The 17,072-nt window shown below is 35.5% G+C and overlaps 1 protein-coding gene across 1 annotated transcript; it reads right to left on the reverse strand.

Moving 5' to 3' along the window:
- Positions 1-11,479: 11,479 nt before the first annotated feature.
- On the reverse strand, positions 11,480-15,823 carry FGL2 (fibrinogen-like 2). The gene is made up of 2 exons (XM_010085443.1): positions 15,126-15,823; positions 11,480-12,477 (listed from the first exon to the last, which is right to left on the reverse strand). The coding sequence occupies exons 1-2, from the start codon at positions 15,745-15,747 to the stop codon at positions 11,771-11,773; spliced, it is 1,329 nt and encodes a 442-aa protein (XP_010083745.1). The 5' UTR covers positions 15,748-15,823; the 3' UTR covers positions 11,480-11,770.
- Between the last annotated feature and the right edge of the window lie 1,249 nt (positions 15,824-17,072).

The raw sequence follows: 17,072 nt of genomic DNA on the forward strand, positions 1-17,072 counted from the left end.
ATGACAAGTACTGACCTGATGGACATTGCTGTCTTACCAGGGTACCAGGAGCATTGTATCCCCTTCTGTTCCACCTCCCATTTCCATCTTGGCATTTTCACACATCTCAGACAGTTCTGATGATTAATCCCTGGGAACATAATTCTCAAGTGCTGGACTGAGATAATAAACACAGAGTGAAGTTACATGAAGTTATAGTAACTTGATGACATTAGGTCTCACCTTGCTCAGAAGTGATTTATTATAATAAATGTCCTTGATTTAGCTGTTCCTAATCTAAGAATATTAGAGATTTCTATTCCTGAATGAGAGCTATGAAAATGGGATTTTTTTTTCTAATATAATTGTAGGAAAGTTATCTTTTCCAACAACCCTACCTGTTCCAACTTTATTTTATTTCTCTCTCTATGTAATGATTAAAAAACTGTTACCTAATTTGAAAAATAGCTTTCTTTGAAATAAAGCTTATACCAAAGCTAAGATTACAGTTCTTGTCCTCAAGATCTCTGCGTTCTGTGAAGGAGTTCCTTTTCTATGTGATTAGACGCAGCAAGGTCAAGGGACACAGTGAAATGTGGTTTTATGTTGGACAGAGAGGAGAAACACATTCTTGGATTAGTCTTAGAGAAATTACAAAGATCATAGCAGTTATACCTATAGGAGTTCTGTCCATTTGGGGGTTTCCTTTATAAGGACCTGCCTGAAGGCAATGACTGGAGTCCCCAGTTTAATGGATTTTCAAACCTCAGCTAGTCAAATCCCTAAGCAACTCAGTTTTGAAGTTAACCCTGTTTAGAGCAGGAGATTGGACAGATGATCCCAGAGGCCTTTTCAGGCCTAAATTTATTATTTAATGCCTGTTCTTTAAGAATATATGTCTTGTCTAACATATATTTGATAACATAGCCAACTATTAGAGGATTTTAAGAATACTCAATAACAGAGTGAGAGTGCAGCCTCTTACAAGTCTTTAATGAAGCTGTAATTATACACCCCCCCAGCTTGCTCACATTGTGACCTCTGTCATTTGAGCGTGGGTCTCACATGTCTATGTTGTGTTCTTTACACTCTGTATTTATCTTGCACAATCATATATATCCCAGGATCTAATTAATTGTATTTTTGTTATTTTTGTTACTTCCTAGAAGTTCAAACAATGAGTGAGGGTGGTGAAGAAAGTTCCAGTTCCAGTGACACAGAATTGGAAATTGAGAAGGAACAACCTATCTGTGCTCTAGCTCCAACTGTTTATAGCCGAGATGAAGGATCCACTGATGTAACAGCAAGTCCTGCATTTCAGTGTTTAAATGAGGTACCATGCACCCCAGCTTTCTCTATCTATAGCAGTGCATACTGTGTACAAATCAGTTAATCTGAAATATATATTTTTTTGTTAGCAATTGAAGGTTGTTACCATAGGCTGTCTGTAGCTTCCCTATTTCTTCTCTGATTTTTTTTCTAAGTGGTAAGAGCATTTTCTGAAGCAGAAACATACACGGGGCATATTCTTGTGGGGGATGGTGTACTTAATAGATAACCACGTTATTTTTTTCTGTGATCGTGATCTGAAGGGGAATGAGAGGAGAGGTCTTGTTTTTGTAGTATCCTAGCTGTAGAGGTAATTGCATCAAAAAGGTTCAATAGCTGCAGGAAAAATCCAAGGTAAGTCACTCCTAAGGCACTAATAACTCATGATTACAGAAAAAACCTTTTGGAACTCAGTTACTTTTGCAGAATTTTCTGTGTTAAGGAAACTTTTAGAATACTAGAAATATTTTAGAATTTAAGATATTAAATCCATATCAAATGGAATCCTGAAAAATGTAATGCCAGAAGAGACATTAGGAGATCATCTAAACCAAAATTTACACTGAAGTCAATTCTCTGCAGATATTTGTCTAATTTGTTCTTTAAATCTCAAATTGATGGAGATAGCTCTTTGGGTATCCTCTTCTGGCGTTTCATCATTGCTAGAATTTTAAAAAAAGTTTTTTCCTAAATCCCAGTTTAAATTTCCTTTGGAGTGAATAATGCACTTTTTGTCTTGCCTTTCCCACAGGGACAATGGCGAGCAGGCAATTCCTGCCCTCTTTATAACATGTACATTTTTCTTATATCCTTTGTTCATACTTCACATTTTTCTTGAAGTTCTTACTTTAAGTTGCTTTACCTTGGGTTCTTTCCAGCTTGGATCTGTCAGATCAGTTTGCCCATCCAGCTTGTTCTCTCTGCCTTGGACCTAAGACCAGTAGAAAGGAAGGGGTGAGAATTTGTAGTGAAGAGGCAAACAGGACTGCTCCTTTCCTATCTTGCTACCTCATACTGAACATAGTATGAAGCTGCACAGTCAGTCTCCCTCTAATCTCTTGTGCATTCAAGGGAAGTGTACAGGAGGGAGAGAGAGTTTAACTTGCAGTCCAGTGCCAGTATATGGCAAGCCCACAGCTTCCAGTATTGTTATTGCACAAAAACCCCTTTCTTCTCAGTCCAGCTGCAAAAGTCCGGGACAGCTCAACTCTCACAGAGAGTTGACCTCTCACCTTACAGAAATCCTCCTGTCTACTGAAAGCATGGAAACTGCACTTTGGGGACTACTTTATTTTCCAGCTACTCGTATACTTTTTCTATATGGTTTCTGTTGTGGTGGAATTTTTTATTAAAAAAAAAGTCAACAAGAAGCATATGCCTAGTACAAGATGTCTTTACCCCCTGTCCCTCCCCAGATAAAATTAAACTAAATGGTATAACATTCTAGAAGATATTCTACAATTATGTTTGGTTTTCCTTACTTTTAATCATGGGGAAAACATATTTTTCTAGCCTTATTCTAGAAAATGGTCAGATCAGGTGGCTGATTTCTTTTTTCCCAAAAAAATATTTCCAAAGTGGTTATTCTGTGTGTCAAATTTAAGGCCAAATTGTTTAACTCCAGTAACATTGTAAACCATTAATGGGAAATATAGGGTAAGCTTAATACTAGAAGTTGTTCCCAGCTTGGGTAAAAAATGTGCAGTGGAAAACTGAAGTAAGCGATTTGCATAATATTTCATAACGAGGTCTTCTGGTCATTTTGTCAATTTTTAAAAGGGGACTATGACTCATTTGTTCTTACCATAATTTTAACAGTTCGTACTTGTGCTTTACAGATCAATTTGGCTTTTCATCACTTATTCACATTTCTTCTCTTCCACTGACGTGTTTGTTTTCCTTTGTTGAACTTTATACATAATGCAGAGATACATATATGACTTTGGTCACCACAGAGGTTATTGCATTGACACTGGCTTCAGCTTCTTGGAATAGCTTTCAGAATTTTTCCACAGAAGCAGAATTGTGTAATTTTACTCTTTACTGGTAGTCGTTTATGCCTGCATACCAGCAGATGCCTATCAGAAGTTACAGCTTTTGATATTGTAAGATTTGAGAACAGATGTAGTCCCTCTAGCAGTAAACCTTCCAGTCAAGCCAGTCTTGTTTTTCTCCTGTAAATAGCAGATAGTCAGACATAAATAGCAAGAAGTCAAACATGCACACTCTATCTCCTTCCTCTTTAATAGCACATAGTAACATTGTTTAGCTTTGTGGGTTAGGTAAAAATATGAAAAACTTGACAGAGGTTTGAACAAAAGCCACGCAGTCCATCATGACTTGCTTCTTCTCACCAAGTGTTTTTATTTAGTATCAAGTTAAACATCAGCCTAACTCAGTTCTTCCACTGCTGTTGGTTAGAGGATTGCCGTAGGTTCACAAAACAAACTTTCCACTTCTTTTAGCCTTTGTTGTTATGTCCTTGAAATAAAGACCTTTGCTTTAACACTTCCAATTGAATTTCTTGACCTGTGAATCTTTCCTTCATATCCTGTTTTCTTCTGGTGTACGCTGTTAGAAATAAATCAATCTGCATCATGTTAATAACTTTAATGGAAAACTACGAAGTCTAGTATCTGTGTGATGAAATAAATATATTACTTGGGTAAAGGCTACATTAAAATGCAATCAATTATGCTCTTTTCATTTTTAATTTAGTGTATTATAGACCATGTGTATGTAATTTAATTCTTAAAAGGCAGCAAAAACCATATTGAATTTTGTCGTGTACATTGTCTAAATATCAAGAGCTGTTAATTTTATAAAATGAATATTTTACTAGTAACTAGCTTCAGCAAAGTGGTCTGAATTTATACTCATTCTTTGCATGCAAATTTATTATTTTTTTGCAACAGATGGTAATATAATACATTCTACCCTTCTCACTTTATCTTTATATCATCCTTGTTACAACACTACTGCTAAAGCAGCACAGGACATTAAAAATTAAATGTTCAAAATTACCAGATTATGCAGAATGAAAATAAAAAACACGCATTAACAAACTGCCTCCTGCCCACTCTCATAACTTCTGTCCTCCTAATTTTTGCCTTTCTCTGCACTCTATAGTAGCATTTTTTTCTCTCTGGACGCTCGAGTTTTTCATTGCTTTCTTCTACCTGATCCAGGCTTTCCCATTTTAATGGAAACATGAATAAATAAAAAATCAGTTGTCATAATGATGTTGCTGTTGCTGTTTAGTTTGTGAACTGTTATAGTCTTAAAATCCTTTTGTGTTGCTTAATTTTTGTTTTGTTACCCAAATCACAACCCCAGACACAGAAAAGAGCCCTGCTCTGTACATCTTTCCCATTTGATAGTGAATCATTGACAGTTATGCTCCAGGAACAGTTTTACATCCACTTTATCTTTGCAAAATTTCAAAGGTTTAAAAACGTTGATGATTTGCTCACAAATCCTACTGGTTCATCTTTTTGATTCAAGAGACTATCCAAAAACTAGTATTCTTCGGGTTCTTTCAGTTAGAAGGAGAAATCAGTTGTGGAGCCTAGTATCTTTTAATTTTGTTTAGTTAATTCTGTTCATTTATAGATAAGGTACAGGCTCCTGTTTTTCTGGGATTAAAAAAAAAAAAAAAAAAAAGGAGAAATGAAATGGTGAGAGGGTAGCTTCTCCCAGTTTGAGGTCTTTTGCCATTAGTATTGTATGAGCAGTTCTTGTTAGGCTTTACTCAAGAGTGATGTCTCTGAGCTTTTCTATGCTATGTTTTTTCTTTTCCTTTTGTTGGTGTTAGAAAGATAGTTGTAAATGTATACATCTATTTTTAAAACAGTACCAGGAAAAGGATTCTACAACATGTATCTTGCATGTCTTTGTAGTGGACGCTACGAGGGAGCTATTCCTTCCGCAAAATAGTGTACTTGTGAATGAAGAGTGCTTTCCTATTTACCAGATTCAGTGAGCAGGTTCCTTGTTTGGAAGGTACCACAATAATCCCCTTCTGCTAATGGACGTTGTCCATTTATGTGCTAAATCTAAACCTGCAGCAGAATAAACTCCTTTGGGAGATTCCTCTGACTGGTCTAATGCAGACTGTTGTACTTGTCTCCTATAAAGATAAAACGGACTGTGCTCTCTATCTGATACCAGCACCAAGTCTTTCATAGAATCATTAAGAATCATAATTTCAGTTGTGTTGCTTTTTTTTGATGGAAATTGTCACTATCGTGCTACGTTTCTTTTTGCTGGTGTCCAAGCATCCTATTGCCACCATCCATCAGGAAGCAGAAGAACCTTTCATGTTTATTTTTTGTGCCTATTTTGAAACTTGGAGTCTTTCTGAGAGTAACGAACTTCTTACCCTGGACTGCCGAAAGTGGTTGAGCTGCTAATAAGCATGTTAACCAAAATCTGGTTTTACTGCAAACACAGAGCAAAATCTCCATGTTTACCAAAAAATGAACAGGATTTCTGAGGCAAGTTTCACTTCTGCTGATCTGACCCTGATTCATGTGGTTCTACTAGCGGGAAGAGCTTTATAGGCATGGATCGATGCATATGTTCAGTGTTTGAATGTGATTTAAGGGGGGAAGGGTACTTTTTCGTTTTTCTCTTCTTTCTCATCTGTGCTGCAAGAAAGAAGAGAAAGTCATGTAAAGGTTGGAGGTTGGCCTCAGTTTTCAAATATGAATACTAAGAAGCAGTACTTCATGTGTTTGTTCAATGGCATTCCTACATCTAACAATGCCACTCTAGAAAATATGGCCTTTTCCAATTTCTTTGGTTAACAAGCTGTTACTTAATTCTCTCCCAACTTAGGTTAAGTGGTAGATATGAACAACTTTACATTTATAAAAAAATGTCAATACAACTTTAAATGAAAAACTTCTGAGAAAAGCTAGCTTGGTAGCCTAAGAAAGAAATTTATTTTTTTTTATGTAAGCACTAATTTAATTTCTGTTCACCTACACATACTGTAGTGTGCTTTTTCCTCTTAAAAAGTATGATCATCAGTCTATTTTTGCGTGGTAACCAAAGCAGTGGATAATTTGTTTCAGTACTCTCCAAACGTGTATGTGCTCTATCAAAGATGTAAAAGTCTTAGCACAGCTGTTTAATGCCAACAACATTTTCAAACTTAAGCTGATCTTGGCACACTCCACATCACATGCTCTGAAGGCTCCTGGCACAACAAAAAAGCTGTCTAAATATGTTGGCACAGACAGCAAAGGCAGATGTTGCCTCCACCTCCACCATAGGAACCTGATTGCTAATTAAATAAACCTTTTTGACTTTGTTGATATGGTCACCTGGGGAGTCAGTTAGGGATGCTAATGTGTCTGTAAGCTAGAGTCTGGGGGTTTTTGCAACAGCTTTCAGCAAGCAAGCAATAGTTTGCATAGTGGATGTTAAACTGATCGGTGGTTGTGGTAGGTAAGTTCATTGTTCCAATTGGTGGTAACTCCTATAAAAAGCTGTAGAGGAGTAGGGTATTACAGATGCTTTTTAACAGCACGAGTGGGAACAGAGCCAGCGTAACATGCTCTTTTTACCGCTTGCAGGTAACGTGAGGAAGCAAGGCCAGGAAGCTGTTGCATGTGTTCATATTATCACAAAGGAGGTGCTGTTTCTGTTCATTTCTGAAAAGCACATTTGAAAGCATTTATGATGTGTTGTTTCTTTGTGCCGTGCAGAGGGAACACAGCTCCCTAAAGCTGTGAGGCTAGGAGAGGCAATAACCTTTAACTGCAGCATCTTCTTGCACTTTAGCCTTTTCTCAGCAATTTCTGAGACTTGTGATACTCAAAAAGACAAGCATATTGCTGTTTCACAGAATCGTTATTAAGGTTGGAAAAAACCTCAAGGATCATCAAGTCCAACCCAACACCACCTAACTCACTAAACCATGTCCCTAAGCACCACATCTACACGTTTCTTGAACACCAAAGCTGTCTCCCTCTTCCCCTTTTCTCACCCAAATTACATATTTGAGATCTGATACCCCAAAACAGGGCAATCTTGTACTAAAATTGTGAGTCTGCCTGGCCTTGGCTTATGATGCTTGTGTCAGCACAACCACGTGGTGAGAACCAGAGCAATGTTAACCAAACGTATATCTGACAAAAATGCCCAGTGGTGAAAAGTCAACTGTTACATGGATTACGTTACTTTAAATCCTAAAAAGGTGATTTCTGGTTTCCATATTCAAAAAACCTGTGTCCAAATGCTCCTTAATGGACAGAGCCATAGAGATTTTAATGAGAAAGAATCCTTATCTTTGGGTTTAGTATGCAGAAGCTGAACTGTAGAGGTAAGCAGAGAAGCTTTTATAGTTTGCCTGAAGAAAGAAATGAGAGTTTCTGTTTCTCAAAGTGGATCCTAGTTCTCAATAAAAATAATTGACTCCATGTAATTGCTTAAAAATAAGTGTATGAAACATACTTATTTTCTACTGTGTAGTTCTAAATGTTGGCATACTATTTCAGTAGAAGTGTAATATTAAGTAGACTTAGATTTGTCTTGATTATATGAACATAATTAGGTAATTAGGGATATTTTTTCCAGTTATTGATTGTTATCCAAAGGGATTGGTTTTTTACTGAGATCAGAGAAACTGATGAACAAGGACTGAAAAAATAATATTGATTCATACTCTGTTCTCATTACTTGTGTGACGGTTGGATTTGACACATCATCTTAAACCATTGTTTTCTGTTTCTGGTTACTGTGGAGGGTGATGGCCAAATTCACTTCTGGCAGAAGTATTGTAACTCCATAGAGGTTTCATTAAAGCTGTGAATGAAAGAGATTGTTTTAGTAAGTGGAATGTTTGCATTTAGCAGGGCCTGGGGATGGTATCGCTCAGCTATCTTTCTTTGAAACTTAGGTCAAAGTCTTCAGGCCCGTATATACCATATTATTTTTCTTTTATCTCCTGAAAAAAAAAACCCCACAGAACAGTTTATAAAAATATAGTTCAAATCTCTTTCTTGCTAGGCCAGTATTTAGTTCTTATCTTTTTTCTCTATGAAAACTTAAAGTTGCATCCTTCCTGTTTTGATTTTTCTGTGATATGTAAGTTGTAGAAGCTAAGTAAATTTGGCACTTTTTTTTTTTGTTTGGTTGGTTTTGGTTTAAGTTATAAACACAGTGCTCTAGGTATGGATTGAGAGCTATCTTGATTTTCTTTGCAAATAATCACATAAATGCAAGTTTACTTTCCACCAAATTGTCAAACTACCTGTTGTTCGGGACTCACTGAGTTTCATTGCAGTTTTTCCCTGAGAAACACTATTAAGGAAAGAGATGTTTGCATTTAAAAAGCAAGGAAAAAAATAAAATCACTGCTTTCATACCTTCCTTTCATTTCTTCTCTGTTTTTTTTTTCCGATTTTTTTTTTGTTTAAACAATGCATAGAATGCCAAGACATTACAGTGTGCTTGGCTGATCACATTGAGTAGATGGGTTTATGCCTTTATTTTTTGGAAACAATCCACAGGAATTTTGCTAGCAAACCTGCTGTTAGTAATCTTCTTCCTAAAGTTCACAATTTAAATATTAGCAAGATAAAACCACAAGTGCTTTCGTATGATAATCAGTGTTAGATAGATGTTTTCCATAAATTGAAAGACATGTTTTGAATTATTAAGCCTTAAGCAGAGACCAAGTGCTTTTGTTTGTATAAAAAATTGTATGCATTAATTTGGAGTATTATTTCTATTCACATACTTTGATGAAACTTGCGTGTGATCTGAAAGGTTGTGTGCTATATAAAAACCAGATGAGATTGCTTCTCCTCTTTAATGTTAAAGATACAGGTTGTGTAAACTCTTGATGGGCAATTACTTTTTTATCTTCCAAAATATAAAGTTTCAAAGAGATGTCTGAGGTTTCAGCCTTTGATATTATCTGGCAGCTGATGTGTCATAAAACCGATCTCATAAGAACTCTTATTACTAGCAGGTACTCCCTTGACACATCACATAATCATCTTTGTTCTCCATCTAAAGTTATCTGTGTTTTCTTATTGTTTCAGTTTTTACAGAAAATCAATAAAGAATTTATGAACATTTTTTTGATAGTCCCCATAAACATCCATGACAGTAGCATAGCTTTAACAGTGTGATTTAATTTTGTTACACCAAGGAAAAACAAAAATAATGCTTGCAACAAGTAGATGGAGTTACACTTTGTAAAACTAGTACACAATGATGGAGATTCGGCTACAACAGTTCCAGGCAGGTAATATTCAGATTTGTGTAACAACATTACACTTTCTTTTTTTTTTTTTTTTTTTTTTTTTTTTTTTTTTTTTTTTTTTTTTTTTTTTTTTTTTTTAAGAAATCAGACAAGGGTTTTTTAGGTGATATTAGTCATATTTGCTTATTCTGTTAAGATTTCTGTGTTTTACAAAGTTTCTTTTAAACAGGATAAAAAAAAGTATCGTTTATCTTCTAACAACTTAGCAGGAAAAAGACATGTTCAAGTAGAAGCTGGTAGATACTGTGAGTTATACTTAGCTAGTTACCATACAATGAATAGGAGCAAATTGTGCATTTCATGCAAAATGATTAAGTATAATCATATGCAATCAGATATTTGCTCTTCTAACCAATACTTCATAAGTTGCTTTTTTTTGTTGTTTAGGCAATCTTTTTTATCCCAAAATAAATATTCTATAGCTTCAAAACATGTTCTCAAGCAAAGATTATACATCTTGCAATTAAATTTTTCCATTACTCTTTAAAATTGAAATAAAATAAACCAAATTACACTTCACATTGAAATATCCTTCAAAGTATTTACTCCCTTAAAATATATATATTAATATTTTACAATTTGGCAATTGCCACTGTTGCTTATTTGCATAACTTGTAACCGTAATAGTTCTCGTTATCATCTTAAAAAAGAGTAAAGGTCATATTTATAAAGTGTTATGTCAGGTGTATACTTTTTTTTTTGGTATGTCTCTTTTAACCAGAAAGGCTATGTCAGCGAAGACCACACTTTAACTGGTAAAGAAATACAGCCGTAGTATAGTTTATCTGCATCTCAAGATCGGCATAAGCAATATAGCAAAAGGGGCTCTTCCTAAGATAAATTGCATCTCTGCTCAGAATGTTAGTCACTGTAATTATAGACACATGTCCTTTCTAGGGTAGTCAATAGGTATGTGTAGTCAAATTTGTGCTCGCTATCTATAACATGAGCTTTAAGAATATTATCTCTAATTTACACTTCCTGAAGTAGTTGAAAATTTGTTTTATTTGTTGTATTTTAGAGGAAAAAGAATCATTCACATATTCTCTTTTCTGTTTATAATTTCCAGTGGGTTGTTCATGATTCTGTGGCTACAGAAGGGGTACTCAGAAAATGGGGAGAACACAATCTTTTTGTATCTTACTAAATATTTATAATTTTTCTTGTAATTTTAAGGTGTAATGGTACCCAGAGTGAGAAGTACTTAAATGAGCGCTTGAGTCTCTGCAGGATTCATCTTGTAACATTTGGCTTACCTAAAAGATTGAGGAGAAATCAAAATGACACTGGAAACTCTTTGTATGGCATTAATGCCAAGACATGGATTTTTCATGATGTGTCATCTTCTCACCTATCTCTGTGCTTATATAAATGTGCAGTAAGCTACATAACAGCTCCTTTCACCCACAAACAACAAACAGGACCTTGAGCTTGAAAGGAGGAACCACAATGACCAAGAATGTTGTCTTTCATTACATGCTCTCTACATGATTTCCACTTGCGTTCATTCAATTCTTTCACCAGCTTAGTTGAGTATTCTTTGATAGAGGCTAAGATTTGGGGAATCATCTTCATTTTCTAAGTTTTCTTCAAGGTGTTTTTTGTGTCTTTGGGCAAACCACATGGCCCTCTGTTTCCTAGTCCTTTGAAATAATGATTTCAATTGCTTTTCCTAAGTTATATTGATATTGCCATGGTATACCTTTGAAGTTGTGAAGGATAGATGATACAAAAAGTCAGGCTGTTTCAGAGAGACTAATTTTCATTCTAAGTGTTGACAAATTTCTATGTTATCAGTTAAACTTCTGAGTTGTTTTCAAGTTAAAATGTAGGTGTTTATTCAGACACAATTTGTGGAAGACCATTTGAAAGTTTTAAATCATAAAATCTGGTATATCCCAGTCAGTAAAAGCACCAAAAGCAATGTCTAGAATATTTACATAATGATACCAAGACTTAACCTGTCCTAAGTTTTAGCAATAACTATTCATAAACATTCATGCTGGTTTTAATATGTTATATGGGTCAAACAGTCTCTAAAAAATTATGTGGAAGTATGTTGTTTTGTCTAGAACTATTTTATGCCAAATGTAACTGAATACTTGAATTCCGAGTATAATACTGAGTAAGTATGATTTTAAGTGCAATCCAATGCAAACTAGGTAAGAGAAAGGTGTAGAATTACTGCACAAAACTTTTGGGTCTGATCATGATTTTTACTGATTTGAATGCTTGCCTATATCCACTGGGAATATCATTAGACATACCATGCCACGTACCCCAGAAGATGCCATTGCGAACACCTTTGTATTTCGTGTGGTAGTACTTGCCATTGAGGTTGGCAGACAAGCATGCATCAAACCACCAGCCAGAGCTGTAGTATGCCCCACAGTTTCCTGAAGGGTACCTATCGTTGTCCCTGTCTGGAGTTGTAAAGAACTTTTGATCGTGGTTGTAATGCCTGCTGTAGTGAAGGGCATCTCCTGCTGTGCCACTATAGCCATGAACACTTAGACGGTACTTTAGATATTCGTTGGCCACGTAGAAGTGTTCGTATTTAGCGTACTCTCTGATACCATTGAAATCTTCAAGTTCAATTCTCAGTTGCATTTCCTGGCTCTTTGTCAGGAGGTGAATTTTGTCATTCCCCAGCCAAAACTCCCTGCTGAGGTTTCCAAAGCCATTTTTATAGTCATTCCAGGTTCTGTTAAAGTTAGTGCTACCATCCTGACGCCGTTGCAGCACTGTCCAGCCACCTCCATTTGTTTGCATGTCACAGTAAACTTCAAAGCTGGCATTTCTGGGGTCAGGGCTAATCCTGTAGATTCCACTACTCCTCCTGCCTGCTGTGTAAAGATCAGCACAGTCTCTCTGCATTATTTGCATAGCTGGTGGAAGAACAGATAGTGTTAGAATAAACATAATTTCAGTGTAAAAATAAACAAAATTTTTACTCTGATGTAGCATACAGAGCTTGGATTGGAGAGACTTTTACATACGAAGTAGTGTTACAGCAGTTTCAGTTCCAGGGAGAAACAGGTTTTTTCCATCAGGTTTAAACTGTAATAGATGCCACTTAGGATCTCTGCATCAGATAGCTGTCCAAAAAAACCTATTAAAATTACCTTTTATATCAGAACTGCCTAACATGTGGGCATTTTGATTGTCCACTTTCCCTTTTCTCCTTTTCTCTGTTCTTCACTTTATATTTTCATTGCCTCCTATAAATTCAGCCTGATTTCTTCAGTCCATATTTCTAATGCTTTTGGTTACACACTTGCTGCTTTTTGTATTTAAATGTATAAAATGACACCCTGTCTATAATTTAAGTCTTCATCTGGCAGTATGTCAGAGAAAAAACTTTGTCCATATGGGAATCACTTAAACCTGGCTATTGTTCAGCTGACATCACTTGTTACAGAACATAGCATCATTAGGAATGTTTCATATCTTAATGTTGACTGTACTTTAGGAAGCAGGGAAAAAAGTAATAAAATTGTCTCATCTATGGTAGTAATACTGTGATTCCTAGAAAGATGAAGCTAGAAAGTGATGGTGCTTTCCTGTGTATGTGGCATTGCTGGCTTTCCACTATGGAAAAATTTTAGCAACTTCCATTAACACAGCTTTTTCCCACTGATGAGTGATGTATTTTATTAAGAAAAATACCACCAGGTTTTTCCTGCAGAGAGAAAATTTGGTTTTGATCCACAATGTCATCAAGTAATGACATTGTGTTCAACAGCGTGGTATTACAATTCAGTGTTCTTATGTAAGTGATACAGAGAGCTCTCAGAAGTTCTGAGTTAAGAGTCAAAACCATAATGTTCATTCCTATTGCAGATTTGAATTTATGGACATGTTCATTTGCAGGCTTGAATTGCATATTTTTCCTCAAAAATTTAAACAATTAAACTACTTTTTGAAAGGGAGGAGTCTTTTCAGGCTGCAGCAGAGAATAAGGCTCGGGACTCTTTGTTTGCCAGTACAGAAAACTGGACATCTATGAAAGCACAAAGTATAGGAATCAAAGGCTTAAAAGCCAAATCTAAATCCACAATAGATTCTCATTTACTTAACTGAACTTTGTGTAAGACTAAGGTGGACTAAATTTCAGAGCAGATATATTGACAGAGAATATACATTTAAGATAAGATGCTTTTATAATCCAATTCAACTCCTATTTAAATAAAGTTTTGCTATAACTTGCAGGGGATGCAGGAATCCCTCCTGTATAGGAAAAAGCTGTAGCTGTTATCCTTGCTAGTTTTCATAATATATATATTGCTGTTACAAACACTTTTAGCATCTGTTACTGTAAAATATAAGGAATATCTACATGATCATATGCTATGAACTGTACCCAACATTTCAGTAAGTGTGAGAAATATCTAAAATTAGTTTAGTCTGTTAGGAGGTACTGTACTTGAATTTGATTCATTGCCCATTATCAACATACCAAATATCACTCATTCATTCTGTGAATATTTTACATCTGAATTAAAGTAATTGATTTATGCTGATATATAGCTGATTTAAGCTGATTGTTGATATAGTAAAAGCATTACCTTTATTATTATTCATTTACTCTTTTCACAATTTCAGGAATTTCAGCTGTACATACACAGCTCCACATCCTTCAATTTTCAATATGGGTAGACAGAAGAACAGTTTTATTTTAAACCTGAATGCTAAGCAACAGAGGCTTAAAAACTGTAATGCAGCCTGAACTTCCTCTGCTTTATCTCTAGAGAGCCCTGTCTTCATATGTGTGATATCTGAGTGGTAGAAAACACTGACAATCTAGTGAATATTTCTTGTTTTCAAAGATTCTTATATGTGATATAAGAAATGTATTACTTTAAAAAACCCCTCAATCTTCCCTTAATAACAGTCAACATTAGAAAGATATTATTTGTTCTATTTCTTGATTTTAATTAGGACAATTAAAAAGTAAAAGAAAAAAGTGTTTGTCAGAGATAAAACCTGTTTTATATTGCTTATATATTAGATTTATGCTACGGGTTTATACTAAAATTGCGGTACATATGATACACCTTTGAGAACTACTGCTAATAAGCTTTTTTAGCTGAACATTTCTGATATTGGAAAAAAAAAATCATGCAGTTTTCTAAGGCACACCTAGAAAAAATTTACCCCTTCTCATCCAAGGAGAAAATATGTGTAGTTCACTGATGTTTAATATCCTTAATGAAGGGTTGTATGGTGTAAAATAAAGTTATTTTTTCATATTTACTAACTGAATTGCAAAAAAAAAGCCTTTGAAAATTCAAGTTTTAAATCTCATAATAAAGTCCAATTCTAGGAGGAACTGAACACCTGCAGCTCTCAGTAACCCTCTAGTGGCAGCTGAAATGTTTCACAGGAGTATAAATAAGCACTAGAAGAGCAAATACTTAACTTGTGAAGTTAATAACACAGCTGTTTGTTTAAAATATATTTAAAATTGTTTGCCTAATATTTGTAAAATGTACAGAAAGCTTATACAGGCAGTAAGAATTAACAGGTTACATACCTGGGGCTGGTTGCATTGCTGGACATTTAGAAGAACATTTGTTATCAAGGCTATTCACAACAAACGTCAAATTAGCAACTTTGCTGTCAACATAATGTTCTACGTTGTTCATATTTAAGAGGCTCATCTTCTCTAAACGACCCTGCAGCCTCTGAATTTGGTTCCTTGCATTTTTTAAGCTGGTTGCCATTTTGTTAACTTTGCTTTGCAGTTCCTTTACTCTGTTATCTTGGATTTTGCTGTTTTCTGCTGGAGTTTCTGCGTTAGGTAGCAGGAATTCATTACTACTGTCTCTTTCTTGGTTGTCATCTGCTTGCAGCTTGCTGTCTTGGCAGCATTTCTTCAGCTTGTTTACTGCTTCTTTAAGGGTCTGTACTTCTTTGAGAGTCTTCTCCAGCAGTTTGAATTCTTTGGGTAACTGGATGGTCATCGGAGGCAGATTTACCTGATACGGACAATCTTCTCCTTCATCACATTTTCGATTAGTTTTGAGCTTTATAGGACAAGTCTCAGTAACTTTTCCTTCTTTAGCATCCTCTTCATCTTCTAAAACAACTGCAAAGACATTTGTTAAAGCAAGGAGAGCTGTCTTCAGCAAGACTAAGTAAACGAGCAGCTTCATCTTCACAGCGAAGCTAGCAGTATGAGGAAGTATGCAAAAGTGGAACAACTTTATAAAGGCAGCTTGAAGCCTGTGAGTTATCAGCCTGCCTACTCTGTTCTCAGAAATGGGTGGGAGTGTTTGCATCACGAGTGATTAATAGCAGAGCAGAGTAGGTAGTGCTTCCAAGAGCAGCATGTTTCAGTGAGTATTCCTGACTCAGAAGTAGTGTATGTAAGAAAATGGTGAAATGTGTGTGTGCTGATCACTTGTGCAGTTCAATTTCATTCCTTGTTGTACATGGATTTTCTTTTGGGGTAAAAAATCACTTAGCTCTGTGTTATAGTAGGGGTAAAAAATCACTTAGCTCTGTGTTATAGTAGTCTTCTAACATCTGTTTCTTAACATTTGAGTGTTCTAAAACTGCTTTTGAAAACCAGACTATGGTTTTACCACAGCAGGTGAAAAAGGTGAAAAAAAAAAAAGTCCCTTTCCCAGTTTGAGGTTTATCACAGCAATAGCTTCGCTGACACACAGTCCCATTCTTCTTAAAACTTCTTTAATTGAATAGATGGATTAATGAAAATAATTTAAATCCCAAAGCATGTTGAAACACACACTTAATTTTGATTCCAAACATTTTCGGGATAGAGTCACAAAGTAAGGAGAGTGAGGAGCACTTTCTTCTTCCTATTTTACCTTAGAATAGTTATCTGGAATATTTTTTATTTGTATGGAACACCACAGCTAAAATTCACTCTTATCTGATTATGAGTACTTTTTATTGAACCTTTCTAAGTAAAGGGAAAGAACTTAAGACACCTCCCCTTTGCTGTGTGGGAACCTAGCTTTTGGATTGATTGTCCAGAAAACCCAAAGAAAATCCTGGTGTTATGAATAATGTCCCAAATTCTAAATTTAAAGCAAGGCAGGGAGCTAGGAAAGAAGCTCCAATGGGCCCATCAGTTTGGGGTATTATTTTCTGTGTTCCTGATTTTTGGTTTCTGCCTTTCTTTTTATTGTGCCTTGTATCGGCTTTAAGAGTTAATCATGTACTTTGCATGACTAAAAGACACCAAATGGAATACTTCAGCTGTAGGTGACAATTGCCATGTACTTCCTCATTTTTATTCTACAGCTACCTTTGCCATTCTCACGTGATGCCTACACAGTTTTAATGATCTATGTCATTTTCCCTGTGCCCCAAAACAAGGCAACGTGGACATGTCTTTGTGCATTCATAGCTCAGTCAAGTGCCAAATAACTTGGATGAGTAAGGGATTTTTACACCAGTCCTTCTTTAATTAGTACAATCTAAACAGTTTCTAAAAATTTGAAATTACTCA

Source organism: Pterocles gutturalis, unplaced genomic scaffold (genome assembly GCF_000699245.1).
Source record: "Pterocles gutturalis isolate BGI_N339 unplaced genomic scaffold, ASM69924v1 scaffold45636, whole genome shotgun sequence".
Taxonomy (NCBI): domain Eukaryota; kingdom Metazoa; phylum Chordata; class Aves; order Pterocliformes; family Pteroclidae; genus Pterocles; species Pterocles gutturalis.